The sequence below is a fragment of the Argopecten irradians genome, chromosome 5 (genome assembly GCF_041381155.1).
Source record: "Argopecten irradians isolate NY chromosome 5, Ai_NY, whole genome shotgun sequence".
Lineage (NCBI taxonomy): Eukaryota > Metazoa > Mollusca > Bivalvia > Pectinida > Pectinidae > Argopecten > Argopecten irradians.
The window spans coordinates 35,112,768-35,133,036 of NC_091138.1; the positions used below are offsets into that span (position 1 = coordinate 35,112,768).

General features: G+C 35.3%; 1 protein-coding gene across 3 annotated transcripts in view; it reads left to right on the plus strand.

The window, feature by feature from the left end:
- The window catches only part of LOC138323655 (epithelial membrane protein 1-like), a 34,662-nt gene extending 19,684 nt beyond the window's left edge, over positions 1–14,978 (plus strand). The window contains exons 1-4 of one of the 3 annotated variants that reach the window (XM_069268422.1): positions 892–915; positions 6,425–6,505; positions 7,991–8,128; positions 11,722–14,978. In XM_069268422.1, coding sequence (XP_069124523.1) covers positions 7,996–8,128; positions 11,722–11,975 — 387 coding nt within the window. In that variant the 5' untranslated portion in view covers positions 892–915; positions 6,425–6,505; positions 7,991–7,995 and the 3' untranslated portion in view covers positions 11,976–14,978. Of the gene's footprint in view, positions 1–891; positions 916–936; positions 1,155–6,424; positions 6,506–7,990; positions 8,129–11,721 lie in introns of those variants that run through there. The other 2 variants (XM_069268421.1, XM_069268420.1) reach the window with 2 other exon arrangements.
- The last annotated feature ends 5,291 nt before the right edge of the window (positions 14,979–20,269 follow it).

The window sequence follows — 20,269 nt, forward strand, 5'->3', positions numbered from 1 at the left end:
TTACTATGTCGTGGGTAGGGATGAGGTGGTGTCGTGGAAGATAGAGAGAGCTATTACTATGTCATGGGTATGGATGAGGTGGTGTCGTGGATGATAGAGAGGGCTATTACTATGTCATGGGTATGGATGAGGTGGTGTCGTGGAAGATAGAGAGGGGTATTACTATGTCGTGGGTAGGGATGAGGTGGTGTCGTGGAAGATAGAGAGGGCTATTACTATGTCATGGGTATGGATGAGGTGGTGTCGTGGAAGATAGAGAGGGCTATTACTATGTCGTGGGTATGGATGAGGTGGTGTCGTGGAAGATAGAGAGGGCTATTACTATGTCATGGGTATGGATGAGGTGGTGTCGTGGAAGATAGAGAGGGACATTACTATGTCGTGGGTATGGATGAGGTGGTGTCGTGGATGATAAAGAGGCTATTACCATGTCGTGGGTAGGAATGAGGTGGTGTCGTGGAAGATAGAGAGGGACATTACTATGTCGTGGGTAGGGATGAGGTGGTGTCGTGGAAGATAGAGAGAGCTATTACTATGTCGTGGGTAGGGATGAGGTGGTGTCGTGGAAGATAGAGAGAGCTATTACTATGTCGTGGGTAGGGATGAGGTGGTGTCGTGGATGATAGAGAGGGCTATTACTATGTCATGGGTATGGATGAGGTGGTGTCGTGGAAGATAGAGAGAGCTATTACTATGTCGTGGGTAGGGATGAGGTGGTGTCGTGGAAGATAGAGAGAGCTATTACTATGTCGTGGGTAGGAATGAGGTGGTGTCGTGGAAGATAGAGAGGGCTATTACTATGTCATGGGTATGGATGAGGTGGTGTCGTGGATGATAAATAGGGATATTACGATGTCGTGGGTTGGAATGAGTTGGTGTCGTGGAAGATAGAGGAGGGCTATTACGATGTCGTAGGTAGGAATGAGGTGGTGTCGTCGGCAAGATTTCTTAGTGTCGTGGAAAAGGTGGTCATACTGTGAACCATTTCGTTTTCACGAGATTGCATTCAAATTTACTATTGTTACGAAATAGAGGCTCAAGCGAAAATTAACAGACAATTCATGGACATGCATTAGTATAAGGCATGGGCATGATAGACTTGGTGAATTATGAAGATGTCGCGGGGACACTTAATGTGTGCCTTGGAAAGAGAGGTGAGAGAAGAGCGATAAAGAACCTGGACAAGGAGTCAATATGAGAAGGAGGGAGTGGGTACACTGAAACGATGGGGATAAAGACTATCGCGAGGATGGAATGGGGGTTGTTGGATGCTGTTCAAGCAATGGGTGCATGGTGTTTTGAACGGCGAACCTAATGTGTTGTTGAGAGGGATGTTAAGAGGGAAATTTAGACGCAATCGATTTGGAAAAAATCCATTCGCAAACAAAATTTTGAAAATAGAAGGTATAACGGGATGAAATTGGGTAGTGAAAAGGGGGTATATGAATTGAAAATGGTGATTTTGATTCGGTAGCAGACGTTGTGGATTTCACAGTGTGTACTTAAATCAATGGAAATGTGGGGGTTCTACTTTGAAAGACGGAGAAATGTTGCCATATGGTGCATCATCATATCTATTGATGTTTTTATAACGAGTGTTATGTAAACATTGTATTTACGGAGTGCTGCGGCAGGATTTGATATGATGTAATCGTCCTGTAACATGATCAGCTATCGCTACCTAGCTACACCAGTAATGCATGTGTAATGCATGTCACAATGGCCCGAGTTCCCCTAGACCATCACGTCTATGGTATTCTTGTCTTAGTTAAACCATTGTTGTTGGGGTGTCTGAGTTTGGCAAACAATTCCCCACTGCTATCCATTTTAGTATTGTTATCTTTAAATTTTGAAGGGAATGGCAAGGGTGTGAACACTAGAAAGATCGAAACAGACCTCCATCTCTTTGAGTTTCTCGATAGTCATTTTATTTACTTTCCGCAAGCAAATTATGTTTTCAATGTGTTGAAAAGCAATAGAATTTCATTTTGAAAATCAAATTTAAAAGTAGACAATTTAGTGAAATTTAATTTGCAAACCAATATTCCATTCCTGGCAGCGCATCTAGAGGTAAGGTGATTTCAAATCCAATTATGGTCATGTCTGCTGACGTAGTACACAGCTATATAATGTCTGTATTGCGCCAATTTTACTTTATGTGCGTATGTCGCGTAATTCACAAGACTCCGTCAAACCAAAACCGTTACCAATTCCCATTGTGACAATCATTTTGAATATGACGTCATACCTGACATGAAAGCACGTTGTTACACTTGTTTTATAAAGTCTTGTTAGCTTGCAATGCTGATAAGGTTGATGCAGTATTTTGGAGTGGGAATGAAAGAGTCTGGTTTATTTCATATCAAAATTAAATCTGAGATATATTTTTCTTTCTATGTAACAACTATTCGTGATTCAACCTTTTATCTCTTTACATTATTTGAGAATTATTTAGCAACTTACTACGTTATTAAGAAAACAATGGTTTGAACATGCGGGCGTCATTTACCTTTAGTTATTGGCCATGTTGTTATGTGGCGAATTGTTTAGTTTTGACGGTTTTGTTTCGTGATGTTGGACGCCATGCATATTTTATATCTCCTGATGCTCCCATCACTCTAACAATCTCTTGTGATATTGTGATGTGTATCGCCAGCTATAGAACCTGTAAGTCTCGGGGGAGACATTTGTCAGCGTTTTACCGTTTTTATGTGAGCTTTGGTTGTGATAGTTGTGCCTAGATATCCCTGTAACAATTGTCATCACACAGACCCATCGGTCGTCTGTTCCATCCTTAGTTTTACAGCGGAACGCAATGTCCTTGATATAGATATCCCGCTCGGATTTCGATTCGGACGACAGTTTCCGTAAATTTACCTATTCCTAATCATAGACGGCTGTCCTCAGTAATTATCCTACCCCCTACTCCACCCATGTCAGACGGCTGTCCCCGTATTTACGTTAACCCCCACCAGATGTGCTCGTTTGATAACTGGCTTTCAGTGTTGGCTCTACGGTGCTTTGTTTACCAAAGTGCGCAGACATGTGGTATCTATCATGACTGTCCATAAGTAGCATCCTACAGCACAATGCACATTATTCTAACTACATACATATAATAATTTTATGTCATCACTAACCGTGTACCATACCAACATCAGATGTAATGCTATAGTGATAACATAGCCACGTACACCATCAGGTGTCAAGGACAAACTTTATACAATGTTTCATTATTAAAATAAAGCAATACATACGATATTAATTAGATAAGTAGGAAATAGAGTAGATCTTAATTATTTAGCATATAAACTCAAATTATTAATTAGTTTTTAGTTACATGTATCAATAATCAACTTCACGTCTAATGGAAACGCCAGTTACTGACCATTGATCTGTTGGGTTTTTTCCTGGTACTCTGTTTTTTTCCATCCATCTCCTAAACATCAGTGTTTTGCACGTGCATTCGAGCTTCCCTCCATTTCTCATACCTGGTTCGTCCTTAAATTGCACTTGCTTTCAACAGGACATAAAACAAAGATAAATCCTAAAGCTTAACCTGGTACAAGTTATCTTCTATGACTGATGGCATTATATCTTGAGGTTGTATACATCTCTTCAATGGCTTCATGATTTTGCGCTTCATTCTAAAATCAGCATAATCCGTATATTTTTAGGGTCGGTAAAACAATGAAAGACAAAATATGGCAACATTCCGACACAAAGTTATGAATTTCCTACGAATTTCCCGAGATCCAAAAAATATAAATTTAATAATGATTTTTGGGGTTCATTCACAAAGTACTTCTTTTAAAACATTAGGTAAATACCGTTATGTACTAACTTATTAACTTACAGGCGTTCGGGTTGTCATTAATCAGGACGGTTGGTTTCCTCGATAGGACAAGAAGACATGGGGGTCACATACCCAACACATGTTTTCCTGGCAACTCCGGTTTCACATTACGTCCCAATTCAACCTTTCGTGGGCTTCCATCAGGACCAACAAGGTTGATTACCATATGTTGTATGTCGCTACAACTTTTGTTTGGTTATTTCTTATAATGTTAAAAAAAGTTCATAACTAATTAACAGATGTGATATACACATCAATAAGATTATACAGACCAATCTAATGTTCATCACACACACGCACAAAGAGTATAAATTACACCATTTGTCTTTATCATCCACGCCCACGCTTTGTAATCTTTGCGACAAGAAGGCCGATTGGGGTTGATGCTAACGATAACAAGCATCAAGTACTGATATGTAATAAAATGAGGGCTCACTGTTAACGTACAAGAAAACAAAAATAATTGTTTTTAGAAATAATGAGAAATGGTATTACAATTATGAGCTAATCGAGGTCGTAAATGAATTCGATTATCTGGGACTAATGTTAAACTATAACGGATTGTTTTTTAAATCAAAAGCATATCTCAGAACAAGGTAAAAAAAACTTTGTTCGCTGTTATGAATGTATGCAAGAACAATTAATATTAAGCCAGTTTGGCAATTTTTGATTCTTACGTTAGTAGTGTTTTGAATTATGGATGTGAAATATGGGGACTTCATAATGTTCCTGACATTGAAAAGGTACCCATCAGCTTCTTTAAAGGAGTACTTGGCGTGAAGAAAAACACTACTAATGCTATTGTCTAGATTGAACTTGGAAGAGTTTCTTTATCTAATATCAGGAAAATTAGAATTTTTAATTATTGGATAAAACTAAAAAAAAATACTAACAATTGCATTTGAAAAGAATGTCTTAAAGAAATGGAAGAAAATAATCACAGCTTGATTTTACAGTTGAAATTGGAAGTAAATAATTGTGGTTTGGGCTGTATATATGATTTGTAATCGTTTCTTAAATCTGAATCTGATCTATCTTCAAACAATATTCAGACATTAAAGTTAAGAGAAACATATCTAAATTTGGGCTAACTTCCCATGATTTAAATATAAAGAGGGGAAGTTACAGGAATATGCCTAGGAATCCGAGAATATGTTCATTTTGTAATGATGATATTGAAAGTGAATTCCATTTCGTTATATAATGAAGATTTAAGATTACAATTTATAAAACCATTTTATGTCAGATATCCTAGCATGTTGATATTAATTCAATTATTAAATACACAAAATATAAAGAATTATTTCTTTTGCTTTGCTGTCTCTCTGTTATAGCTATAACAATAGAGATATGGACCTTTATGGTCTCTTTTTAATCAAACTTGCAATTTAGAGGTTGGCGTGAATGTATGTGTATAATGTTGCGATAAGTTGTAAAATTTAAGCAAAATGAAAAATCTGAAAACTAGATGCGGTACGTGGTGGATGCGACATTTCAGAGGCAAATTTCGCATGAATTGGCATTGCATTGATGAATTATTGATTTTTTTATGATCATATTGGAACTGCATTTTGATTGATTCGTTAACTGCCTGTTTCGTGTTGTAGAGTAGCATTATCTTGGGGTGTGTATCAGTAAAGAGTCCGATACACCTAAATTAATGACGTAATTCACATAAAAGAATGATGACGTTTTTCTTTAGAATTGAATGACGTTATCATCAAAATTTGCTGTAAACATTAAAATAAGGATAAAACAAGATGAAATTTCGAAAGCCATATATTTACGTAATTTGTGGAAAATACATCAAATACAATTATATTTAATTAAAAGGTTTTTTTCCCACTTATAAACATAAATAAGTTACTGTGAGGTTTTCAATATCATTATATAAGAGGAAATTCAAAATGATGTTAATGGAATATGTATTTTTTCAAAGAGGAACGCAGAAGTCTGAAATTATACTGCCTATTTTTTTTGCTAGTGAAACCAGTATTGCGAAGCAGCTCTCTTCTTCATTAAGATTGTAAATTGATGACAAATTTGTTTGGGGTTTTTCCGCATAAGATTGGTTTCCTCTTATTGCAAATTGGCCACTGCATCTATTCAATCCGCTACGATAACGCAGATTATATAACCCACACGAAATATCAGTTTTACAATGACACCGATGAAAGGCCTAATTGAGATGGTGAGTCACCCGGGGCTAATTATTTCCCTCCTGAACATGTAGGTGTTTTGATCAGTCTTGCCAAAATGTGATTACTGTTATTTTGATTAGAGTAGAAATGCTGCGGTCTATACACCGCCGGAGGTCTCGTGACTGTATCACCAATCTCGGCTACATATGCCGAGGAATATAATATTGGTCCCGCGTACAGTTCATTGAAAATTGATGATAAGCTATATCAGCAATATGCTGAGGAAAGGAAATTAAGATCTTGAGATGTAGCAAGAGGATATTTCTTTTGATATTTATTTACCAATACTCAATGTGTTCAATAATTCATGTTGTTATAAATACTATCGAACTTACTTATGTTAATCGTGTTTCAACGTTTTCTTTAGATGAGACCTGTGCGCGACACAATTTGTTCCCCACTGACAGTGAACTTCACAGAGACAAGTCAACGGACTTTCAGTTCCTCGGTAAGTAAAAAAGAGCAACAACCCCAGACATCCGATAAAAAACAAAGAGCAAAACACCTCAGACGTCCAGTAAAAAAGTTCCTTAATTTAATTCTGTAAACAAAATCCCAAATGGCTGACATTTCACCTGTCGGAGTTCCATCAGTATCCATCTACGTGTGGATCATTTAAATGGCTGGAATTTACCCCAACGTTAGGGACAAATGTACAAGCCAGGTACTAGTTTCACATTAAGTGATGGTGGTTTATCTTCGGATACTCTGGTTTTGCTCCCCAGGTGATATTGTCACATTACGTAAAACCATTTCAAGCTTTGTCGTGTACCAGATAAACTACACAGCAAGTTTGTTTACTTTTTTTCATAAATATTTTCAAAACATGACACCATTGAGACAGCGACTCACTCAAATCCAAATCTGAGACATTACACTACCTCTAGTCTTAAAGTGTTTTGTTTTGTATTTTTGTTTACATCAAAACGTTTTGTCAATGATGTCAGGGAATTCGTTTGTTGTTGCGTTTTCTACATGGCGCAGTTCGTAGAAAATAAACCATTTCTATGCTTCGGTAGACAAAATGATTTATGAACAATATTTGCCACCAGCCTACGCATAGATTTTATTCCTATAACTTGTTATTAGATTTTGTCTGAATGACGATAATTCACACAGTCAGTGACCTTTCTATGCTGTCACAGTCTACTGACATCGCATACATTGTCGGTAACCTTTCTTTTAGAGTTAAGTCAATCATAACACCGGTGGGCGTTCACCCCCCTAAGTGTCACGGTGAGTCGGCGTTCACCTCTCTAAAAGTATCGCGGTGAGTCGGCGTTCGCCTCTCTAAAAGTGTCGCGGTGAGTCGGCTATCGCGGTGGATCGGCGTTCACATGTCTAAAAGTGTCGCGCTTCTCTATACTTCTCTATAAGCGTCCAATTATTTTCGTATAATCTCTCTATAAGCGTCAACACAATGACGCTAGTGTCTATACAGGCTTTTTACAGGCACACTCATAGTTACCAAACGTTTCTGCACCTCTCTGGATATAATATCACTCACTCAATAGTGATACATGTGATTGACCACCTGGTATATATGATCAGAGTTTTTTAAACCGGTTAACTAAAAATAAAAAAATATTTATTTCCGGTAGCTTTCCCTCATCTCTTCTCAGTAATCTTGGTAGTATAGTTCAGTAAGATAGCACTTTAATACAACATTAACCCTTGGTTCATGTATTCGTTATATACATTTCACAGTTCGAAAAATTATCGTTGCAATGAAGGATTAGCAATTTGTCTTAGATCTACTACTCTTGAACACTTTTCTGTCATTTTGATAGTTTTTCTTTACCAAAATCGGAAATCAACATATTTTAAAGTTATAATGCTTTGGAAATGTAAAAGGTCTATCTACTAAAGTCACAGAAGTTGAATATTCAGTATTTCTTCCCATGGTTGTTATGCTTTCTCTCTCTGTACACAGATTACATGAGGACTGGGTCAGCGTTCGGTATCATCGCCCTCCTCGTCATGGTACTGGGTCATATATTTGCCATCTACACCCTCAGACGGCCGCGCTACATCCTAAAGAGGCTTACAGCACTCATGCACCTTATGACAGGTTTGTCTTTATAATCTTTCCAGCACCCATTTTGCCACATTGGTTTTCATTTATGTTTTGTCATAGCCATAGTCATCACAACTGAGTGAGATTTTATTGGTTATAGAAACAATGGAGTGTCCACAGAATATGCTGTTCTCTATGTACTTGTTATGCATTTGGATGAAATAATCTGATCTTCGGTCATTACCATGCTCACACGGGTTTCGAATTATAACCTAGTGGTAGAGGGCCAGTGTGTATAACTTGACAACTCGGTCCGGGCAATCCTGTTATGTTTGGATATGTTCACAATTTCAAAGATAGTTTTGTTGATTTAATTAACTGAAACAATTATGTTACGAATATTAAATATCTTTAAATATTTAAGTCTTTTCACCTCAATGTATTTTTCTTTTATTTTTGTTTGCTTGTTTTTTATCTATATTTTGTGTGGGTCGTGATCGATATGTCTTTATCTATCAATGCCTTTCTGACAAGGGACGGGGGTGGGTGTGTGTGTGTGTGTGGGTGGAGGGGGGTGGCTTAATTGCACAATCTCTTCCTCAAAAGGGGAACTGCCTCATGACGAAACCCTTTGCCATTTTGAACAATATGAGACCCAGGATAGGACAGTGGTTTTTTTTTCAAGTCTTTTTGATATCTGTAAACATGTTTAATTATCTTATATAGAAATCGCAATATGTAAGATAACTGGAAAACCAACGGAAACTTGAATTATAGATAAGGGTGGTAACTCAATACTTCCTCCCTTCCTTACATAATCAGTCGTAGTCCGCCTATCATGGCTACAGTTAATCTTTATAGGCGTGCTATCTATTTTCCATGTTTTCATTGAAATAACAGCAAACGCCATATAGCACTTAAAATTAAATATTAAAGAAAGATACACAGATTCGTAATCTAGACTTGAAGGGATATGATGGTTGGTCATGTTCTTTATCTACTTTCGTATTTGACTTTGATCACCCAAATACTACCAATTAGCGTTAGTGTATATATCGCCTTGGTTACCGAGCATGCACATTGTGTTGTAGTCTCGGTACTCAAAATCAGAACAAAACTATTCTCAGTTCAGCTTATTCGCTACCGTACGATGACCACGCTCAGAGGGAGGTAACTCAAAATCAGATGCATTACACGTTCGAAGACTTGACATTTTTAAGAGGAAATATTATGCATATTTTCTAACGTAACTATTATAATTATTGTACTCTCTTATATATATATAATGTAAGGTAGACTGGTCAGCGGTATTTGAATGTTAGAAAAATCACAAAAAAATGGATTGTTTTTTTTTTGTCTCTGTAAGTTTCAAATAAGGGTGAAACAATCAAGAGAAAACTGCTGCGAAAGTCTTAACAACTTTATTATGTATAGTCTAAGTGTATAACAACTTTATTATGTATAGTCTAAGTGTATAACAACTTTATTATGTATAGTCTAAGTGTATAACAACTTTATTATGTATAGTCTAAGTGTATAACAACTTTATTATGTATAGTCTAAGTGTATAACAACTTTATTATGTATAGTCTAAGTGTATAACAACTTTATTATGTATAGTCTAAGTGTATAACAACTTTATTATGTATAGTCTAAGTGTATAACAACTTTATTATGTTATAGTCTAGTAAGTGTATAACAAATTTTTATTATGTATAGTCAAGTGTATAAAACTTTATTATGTATAGTCTAAGTGTATAACAACTTTATTATGTATAGTCTAAGTGTATAACAACTTTATTATGTATAGTCTAAGTGTATAACAACTTTATTTATGTATAGTCTAAGTGTATAACAACTTTATTATGTATAGTCTAAGTGTATAACAACTTTATTATGTATAGTCTAAGTGTATAACAACTTTATTATGTATAGTCTAAGTGTATAACAACTTTATTATGTATAGTCTAAGTGTATAACAACTTTATTATGTATAGTCTAAGTGTATAACAACTTTATTATGTATAGTCTAAGTGTATAACAACTTTATTATGTATAGTCTAAGTGTATAACAACTTTATTATGTATAGTCTAAGTGTATAACAACTTTATTATGTATAGTCTAAGTGTATAACAACTTTATTATGTATAGTCTAAGTGTATAACAACTTTATTATGTATAGTCTAAGTGTATAACAACTTTATTATGTATAGTCTAAGTGTATAACAACTTTATTATGTATAGTCTAAGTGTATAACAACTTTATTATGTATAGTCTAAGTGTATAACAACTTTATTATGTATAGTCTAAGTGTATAACAACTTTATTATGTATAGTCTAAGTGTATAACAACTTTATTATGTATAGTCTAAGTGTATAACAACTTTATTATGTATAGTCTAAGTGTATAACAACTTTATTATGTATAGTCTAAGTGTATAACATGATCCTACGTAGCGAGAATTAAGATGATATTCAATATTGCGGAGAAGTCTTATGGACTTTTGATTTAAACATATTTTATTGTGTAATTTTATATACAATGGGATTGGGCACAAGTTTTCCAACTTATATGAAGCCCTCTCCCTACAGAATTAAGATTAATTATATAACAAAGAATACAAAAATGGCAAAAATATACATATTTACATATTTATAAGTTTTAGAGAGAGAGAGAGACTCATGGACTAATGTCAAATATCCTCAGAATTCATCATAACCCAAAATGAATACACTTGAGAATAAGGTATCATTGTTGGACGATCATTTCAACTAGCTAGAGGCATCATTGAGATCATGTAAATATAAAATGTAAATATAAGATACTTTAATATATCCTCAAACTCTATATCCTCAAACTCTATATCATGACCCACATTTGGCCTTCATGGATGGTCACTACAACTAGCCATAAAGCAGTAAGATGCTCCTCCGCCGACAAATGGTATTTTTTTTCTCTATCAAAAACAGGAGCAGACGAATTAGTATTTTTGTTCAGTTACAAAAGTTACTTACTTTACACTATTACTACCATTGAAAAGTTCGTATTTTACTTCAGGATGAAAATTATAAAAATGAATAATTGCGTCATGGAAAAAGTTCATGGTGCTATTGAAGTACCCATTGGGTATCCACCAAGAGCAAAACAAGTTATGTTATATAATTTTGTGTTCATTAGACACATATATACATGAGTAAATCAAAAATAATTATTCAAATGATGAGTATCTTTTATGCTCTGTCGACGGTGGAGCATCTTTAAACTAAAATATTATGGGTAGTGTGTGACCTCGAAACCTACGTGGGACACTTGCTTGCTAATTTGGCTAGAAATGTCCTCTTGGGAAGAGGAACATATTTAAATTTTGGATCTGACCCTGCAGGAGGGACGGGGTTCAATGGTGGGGAATAGACTTAAACCCTTTAAATCGCTATTAGTGATAGAGTTATGTATCATCTGGGTAATGGGAACATCGCCTAAACCTTTGAATTTAAATTCATTAAAATCCTACAGAAAAGAAACAATTATCCTATTTTCATAACATTACTTGATATTACAAACCAGGTGTACGATATAGACCCTCTGGGCCTCCTGTTTTATCTTATAAAATATGCTAAAGAACCGGTTTTTTTTGTCTTTTTCAGCGGCTTGTGTGTTAGTGGAGAATGAAGTGTTCATCAGACGTGTTGAATATGCCGACGCCCATCTACCGGAACGTATTCCAAATAAGGCAAATCATACATACGGGTACTCGTTTGTGTTGTCATGGATGTGCTTTGTGTTCTTCGTCATCGCTGGTATTGTGTTTTTGCTGACTTCACACAAGCGGAAGGCGGAAATGGCGGATATAGATGATACAGGGGCGGAGGAAGATGAACCTGTGGCGATCCGACGCTAGCATATCGTCGTCTATAACATAAGAGAATATCACGAATAGCAACTGATCGGTATCAGCAGGTCTTCTACGAGAGTCTTCCTTGCATGTGTCGGTTGTTCAGAGAAAGTACCACGATGAATAGGTACATTTGTCCGAAATGATATACAAAGCATTCATGGAAGTATTATATTGAAAATATGACATGGCATCTTGAGATATCGTAGGGAGAATTTGCCCACGTGATTGTAAGGATATGTTCGGATTACCTTGGCCAGTTTCTGGTAAATTTATAATGTATGAGTCTGGATCGAAATATCCCGGATGCTAGATCGCCGTCTCGCTGTTGTTGACAACCCTCTTTCGTGTTGGAACACCCTGGTATATTCTGATTTCGGTTTCGTCTCACCACAGTTTGTATCAGATGAGACTTAATCACCTGAAGATAAACTTCTCCCTGGTTAAAAGTGATTTAAGCCGCATACATTGCCTGGTTATAAGAGAGAGATTACATTATTTAAGGGATTGACACAGGACAAGACGTTAAAACCCTAAGATCTTTAGTAAACAACTCCGACTACAGAGAATGACCATCAAAGTTAACTTGTCACTCTGGACAAATGACCATCACAATTGACTCGTCACTCCGGACAAATGACCACCACAGTTAACACGTCACTCCGGACAAATGACCATCACAGTTAACACGTCATTCTGGACAAATTACCAACATAGTTAACGCACCACTCCGGACAAATGACCACCACAGTTAACACGTCACTCCGGACAAATGACCATCACAGTTAACTCGTCAATCCGGACAAATGACCATCACAGTTAACGCACCACTCCGGACAAATGACCATCAGTGTAAACCAAAACACTTACGACGTTAATCCTATGACGGGAATTAAAGTCAGTGTAGGTAAACCCAGACTCCAACTAATTATCGTCACTGTCAACCCAGTATTCCGGAAAATGATTTCCACCTAGCCTATACCCAGAAATCCGTAAGGTTAGATATTTCCCACAGGAAAGTCGTCGCGATTACAACATTCGGGTACAATGTACGTGTACCTCAGAATTTGTTTTATTCGAAGGTTGTTAAATAAAAACTTTCTGCATCGTTTCCTTTCTTCGTTCTCAATACTCATGAACGATGCAGATGAGCTCTCATCACCATTAGAACTACCCATCTATACATATAACGTTTTGCTCGTCGTAACATTTCACAGCCCAGACTCGCGATAACCAGCACATCTGCTCAATTGGTTCACGACTCTCCTGTCATGTGATAATATCATAGTTTGTGAAATGTTTTGTAATTTGTTGAATCTATATTTACTTCTTACCATGACATTTGTTTTTCACTTCGTCAAAGATCATCTTGTTTATATTCATTTTTAGAACCACATTTTTGAAGACAAAATTTGGCTGAGTAATATTCGTGCTTTTCTGTTATTTATTTCCTTTATGTCTATTGTATGCAAAATGTGTAACAGACTACATTGTTAAGACCCCAGACTCACTATTAAACGTTTATTCTAGTTAATATCACAATAATTTTACCAAAGATCTTAAATAAAATATGGCTATATCAGCTGTAGGCGAGTCAGTTTTGGGAAAAGGTGTTGCGATTCATTCTATGTTAATGGAACAACTTCAAGTGGTACAAATATATCATTCACAAATAAAACATCTTCTTTGGATGATTTTTTTGTGTGATTCTACAGAATTATAACATAAATATATTCTCTATGTAACATCACAATTGGATAGCTATCACCTGTATTAGTTCTTAATTTCAGAATTTTATTTTCTTTCTAAACTACCATCAGTTTTCATGTTTTTATAAAGATTGAATGATTACCAATGTTTTTTTTTTATTTAAATATGTCAATACTGTCTGAGTGGAAACTATATGAAATGTATGTCTTGCCCCCAATCTTTCACTGCTCAGGTAATTCTCTGGCAATATATCTAATGTCTTCTTCACAATCAAATCAAATGCTTGAATAGTTGTTGAATTTCATGAGTCATGTTTAATTTTATGCTGATATCATTTTCATATATTTGTTTTCACATCTTTGCACATCTTGACTATGCTGATATTTGTTTTTCTATTGAAGTGTTTTGTAAGCTTCCAAGCCAACGATGTAAATTAATCGTAAATCGAGCGATTATTCACGTTTTCTCTGTATGCAAGTCTCTTTCTATTTATATACATTTCTATTCAAATACATTGTGAATATTACCTCGATTTGCAAGTAGTTTACATGGCATAGGCTACATTATATCGGGTGCAAGTCGATGATTCTATTTATCTTTTGATACACATCTCAATGTCCCCTTTACGTACTATTGTATAATCATATTAAAATGTCATATTTGTGAAATAAATCACCTTTTTAATAATTAGTAATTTTGCTGCGAACCGGAGAATGATACTTTGATATTTGGATTTCAATTATTATTTTTCTTGTATTTTCTAAAATAGTTTTTAAAAAATCTGTACTTATATGTCATTTTACACTTAAAAACAACGCGTTTGCCAGTACCTCCCTTAATTTTATGCACGTGCTTTTGCATTATCTTCTAATGTATTGATAAGCTATTGATTATGATTCTTCCTGTCCATTGCGTTTTGTACAATAGTTATTACAGAGTGGATGTTGAATTACAAGGGTGAAGGAGCATCATGCACGTGTTCTGTACACGTACGTACACGTGATTCAAATGTCAGCACACATGATTTGACATGACAGCACACGGGGAACTACACGTCACTGCACGTGATTCTTGAACATATACATATGACATTACATGCTTGCTTATGTAACATGGAGATCAAAAAGAAAAAAAATAAGTTGTCATGGCGATGTATGTATAATGTGCTTGACAATTCTGGGTATCCTGCATTTGTATGGTAATTGTTATTTTTCTTCCTTAAAACAAAATTTTGTGTGTTAACGATGATCTTTACTAACGATTATTTTATATTTTGCAATAAAAATCTGATCCCTCAAATGCAGTATTCTGTCGTATATTGCTCTTTATGTATTGTCATTCCTGTCTTATAGCAGAAGACACCAACAACGCTTTCAACAGATGAAGTTTTTACGCTTAAATTTTCCAAAATGTTCAAATAATTCAATTTTGTTTGTTACGAGCATTTTCATTGGCTGCAAAATTTACTTTATCAGCCAATAAAGGAAAAAATGGTGTCGCCGTTTGTGACGTTGCTTCTGATTGGCTGAGATGACGGCATAATGATTTCATAGACAAAAGAGTTCCAAAATGAATTTTGAATATTAAAAAGATTATCTTTAATAAATTGAATTATAAGGATTATATTTAATAGATTTTTTATGTTATGGAGTTATGACACAAAAATCTGAGTGTACTCTCATCATAAACCGCTCCACGGTTTATTTAGAGTACACTCAGAATTTTTTGTCATTTAAGCATTGATGTCACTATTTCCTAATTTTATCGGGGTATGAAAAAAAAATTATTTGCAAACTGTGAATCCGCGTAGCGGATTCTCACAAAAGTTTGCAAACAATTTTTTTTTCATAACCCGATAAAATTAAAAAATAGTGACATCAATACTTATAATAAATTTTATACTCTATTTGATAAAATGAAGTATGTTTAAATGTAGCATTATAGTGGTTTTTCAAGGGATTCTTTTTTCCGAATCAATACGCAACGTCAATGTCTCTATTGTGACGTCACGATAACGTCGCGGTTTCGCGCCAATCTCGGTTGTTGTTTTTTTTCATAGTAGTATGAAAAAAAAAAAAAAAAAAAAAATATTGGCCAATCAGAAAGCCAGATTTGGTATGAAAACAAAGAAAAAATAATTATATCTCCATAACATGAAAAATCTATTCAAGTTGATACTTAAATAAATTGCTTATCTCCCTCTAATTTTTTTTTATATATTTTACTTCTACGCGCATTGCCCAACGCACACATTGAACTTTTGCATTTGATACAACCTATATACCAAACCAGCAGGCTCCTAAGCGTTAATCTCTCTATGGAATAAAAATTCCCAGGAACCTGTTTTTATCTTGGTATTACAGTCCCTATATGATAATTAGATCGGAAGAGTTCCATTAGAATTCACACACGTAAAATGCCATAACAGTACAACCATCACGTGTGATGTTAACCCTGAGACACATAGGAAGGACCAACATATCAAAGGTATGACAAAACGGTCAATGGAAAGTGTGGAAGAGATTTTTTTCTGTCACCCGAATCGGCGCAAAATCACAATATAAAATGGAAATAAGATGGTCACAACTAGTTCGCTAACCTGCCTGTATTAATAGGTTTTTTGTGCCTAATACGAAGATTTGAAAGTAGTTAGAAGATATGATTATATAGACCAAAGAGAAGTTTAGCATATTTTATATTTCATTACTATATGCATCTTTCTCCAACCGTTGTTGACAATATCTCTATTTGTTATGAGCAGCAAAAACGATCACCTAATGTCAATATTTGACCAACATTATAAGAAGTTTCTGTATATGACTACTCCGCAAAGACTACATGACAATATATTATTTTGTCAATCATACAAGAAGAAAATGTATCAAAAATATTAAATCTTGCTATTATAAATTCGTACGTGCCCTCATTTCATGTATAATACTCAAAACACAAAATAGGAAAACAGCTATTTAAATACAGCTATTACAAAAATTGTATAGATTCTGCAGAATTACGTCACGCCTACGCTGGTGGCTAAGCATAACCTTGTAAATAGCGTAACTACTTTCAGTTACGTAGAAACTGACTGCAGTGTAAATTCGGTCTCCACCAATATTCTCCAGTGTTTATAACGATTTTTCTCAGGATGACACTGATTCACACTTTTATGTCAAACACGCATGTCCATGACGTTACCATACCAACACCTTATAAAACCTGAGATCGAAATAGTTTGATATCAGAGCAAGAAGCTGCTAGCAAGATAAAGTGAATTCCACGAATTTGTCAAAAGGGTAAGAGCTTTATTATAAATTATGTTTGTCATTTTCGTAGTCGAATATCCAATTATTACAAAACATGATGATATGTTAAATGCAATTATTGTGACATAATTTGAAATATAAATAATTCAACATTAAACTGTTATAACGCATGCTATTTAAGGGATAAGCTACATGCATAATATTCATCAATATTCGCAGGTAAAATGTTTCATAACTCGTTGCAGTGAGGATAAGAATATGTGGTTTAATCAAATTGTTTGATAAACATCTGTAAAAATCATTAAGACATGTATGATGGTTTAAATATGAATACATAGTAAAAAAAAACATACTTATTCTGTACTTTATCTATATAGAAAAGTATGTTAGATTTCCCTTTACGATTATCTGTTAAACTCCTTGAAATGTTACATAAGGTTGAATGCCACAGCTTGGCTTCTTTGTTTGACTGTATGTGGTTATCTTCGGGATATGATGTTGTCACTATAAAGTAGTCTATCTAAGACGTTATTAGGTAGTACAATAAACCAGGTAACATATTATTTTAATGTACAGCCATTCCACAGTTCTAAAACTGAATTTCAATTTTCAAATATTTTATTGACAAACAGATGTTAAAATGTCAATAGAATTAGACATCAGGCATAGCCTATCTTAGTCTTCTCCTGATGTTGGTATTACAAACAAAGCAAACATGACACATATATATATACACTGAGGTTTTTAAAGTAATAGGGAGGTAACTCCTCGATGAAGAAAGATATAATAGGTAATCATATTTCTAGAACTGTAATTTGTGATGCTAAGGTTCAAAATTAGTGAGAATTTGAGAAAACTAGTCCCAAATCTTACAAGATAAAATATCAAACCCTAAACTGAGTGTGCCTAGAAGGGGGGTCTATACACGTAATAAAGCAGTATAGGTAAGCATAGTTATCTATTCACATAAATGAGAACGACAACGATGTCAGACAAAATGCTGCATGAGGCTTTTTCCAAATCTGACTTTGTTATTTTTATTCAGTAACGTTTTCCTTTAACGAAATATCTTTGAAACTGATTTCAGAAAAAGTGATTAACTAAACCCAGGACAATAACATATTTTGATACCGATCATTTTCCATCTTCTGTTGCTTTCCTCTATATCATCACCGAAAAGTAAGAGACACATTTAAATGACATGAAGACAGATCTAAATGGAATTCAAATTCCAGAGTGCAGTATGTTTATGAGGCATACCTCATATCGGGTCGACCATCATTTCGTCAATAAAACCTAAATTTTGTCAGGACTTGGATGTAACGTAGTGGTGTAAGCCACTTGTATGTCTGGCTAGACGATTGGGTGCCATATAATTTAACTTTGAGGCCCGGGAAGGGCATGAATCATAAAATTGTCATCTGTCGTCACTTGTGTGTCTGAGAATTGTTCAACTTGATATAGACACAAGTTTCTAGAAGTCTATTTAGTTCTATTTCGTGTGGTATGTTTTATAGACATGTCAAAATATCACTGATCCTTATGCTTCCTTATAACTATATCCGGAAATTATATTGCATCGTTGTTTTTTACCTATTCCTTGTTTTTTCAGTGTTAACTAAACATCAGAGAAGGCATTCGCAAGAAGTGGAAGCTTAAGGTAGTGTCGTTTCAAATCTGAACGAGAAACATTCCGATTTAAAAAGAACTGGAAATATAAGAAAGAATATTGGTATTTTTAAAAGAGGAGGACATAGTTGTATGATAAATATACAGTTGAAACAACTTAAAATAGAACAATCATGGAAGGGAAAACTAACATGGCGGACGGGACAGATGAAGGATTACCAGCAGAACACGTGCCATCGTTGAAGGGTTCTGCACTGAGCTCCTCGATTTTCACCGAAAAAACAATTCATGAATCTGTACATACCATACAGAAAAAGAAGAATGTGAGCACTGAACTTGTTGACAACTCTAATGTTATTTTCACCCAGTCTCAAATTTCTCCTTGCCAGAAAAATCAGGCTATAGAGGCAACATCACCTAAATTGCCAAACATCCCTCTCAGACGAAAATCACACTCGAATAACAGAGAAAATCCGTCAGAATCTATGCCCGCAGTGAGGAAAAAATCCATTGCCGATATTACCTCAAAAGAAGAACAAGTAGGGGAAACTCTGGCGGCTGATTTTGGACATAAGTTGATTTTAGGAAATGCGGAGACAGATAATAAATTATATGAAATGGAATGTTGTGCCGAAGAAAGCAAACAACAGTCAATTCCCTCTCCAAAATTATTTCGGAGGAGGAAGTCTCTTGTGAAAGACGGAGAATTCTCCGAACAAAGTTCTTTGGAGCAGCAACAAAATCTCATTGGAAAGACAGATAACATCGAAATGAAGATGTCCCAATCAAAGAAAAAATCTGTAAGAAAAAAGGCTTTACGGAAAAAGATAGAGGAAAACCACCTGCTTTTACATACTCAGACGGTCCTATCAAATTCCAGAATCGCAGATGGGAAAACTAAAATTGACAGATGGCACGAGCGAAAAAACTCAAACGTTTGTAATGTTAACCGAGAAAATTATAGCTTGGACTGTCAGCAAAGGTCAGATATCACAAAGGTAGCCAATGAAAATGTTAGACGGAAGTCAATGATAAATTACGCACCAAACAGAGCAGAAACAAACGCCGTTCCAAACGTTCTTCAAAGACGTAAGTCCGTAGGAATAATTGATCAAAGAGGAATGACAATGTCGATTAGTGATAGTGGTCAAGCTTTTGGTAACTCTGTGAGACGGACATCTGAGGTCACTGATAGCAATTGTTCAAAAACATTTCAGTTAAACAATCGGTATGCTAATGGAAAAGAGGTGGCGTACAAATCAACGAAAGTTATTCGAAAGAAAAAGAAAAAGAAACGCGTGTCGCGCGCAGAAGGACGACCGGCTCAGCAAAGTTATAACGGAAGTGATTCATCCGACCATCAACGCGGAATTACCGATAACTCCGTCGTTTCAAGAACAACACAAGAATCGACAGCCTCGCCGAAATTGGCTCGGGATTTTGAAGCTATGGATATTCAAACCCCAATACGAAGGCGTTCAAGACTGATGGATTCGTCTGCAAAATACAATGATGAAATAGGGATTCAATGCCAATCCGGCGATAGCGATACTGTGATTCCAGAATCTGGGTTGTGCGATAACGCGTATATTGATTCGCATCAACACATTGACAACATGAAAGCATATATACCGCCATTTGAACCCAAAGAGAGGAAGTCAATCCAAGACAGCAATGGTATCGAGAGACAAAAGTCAA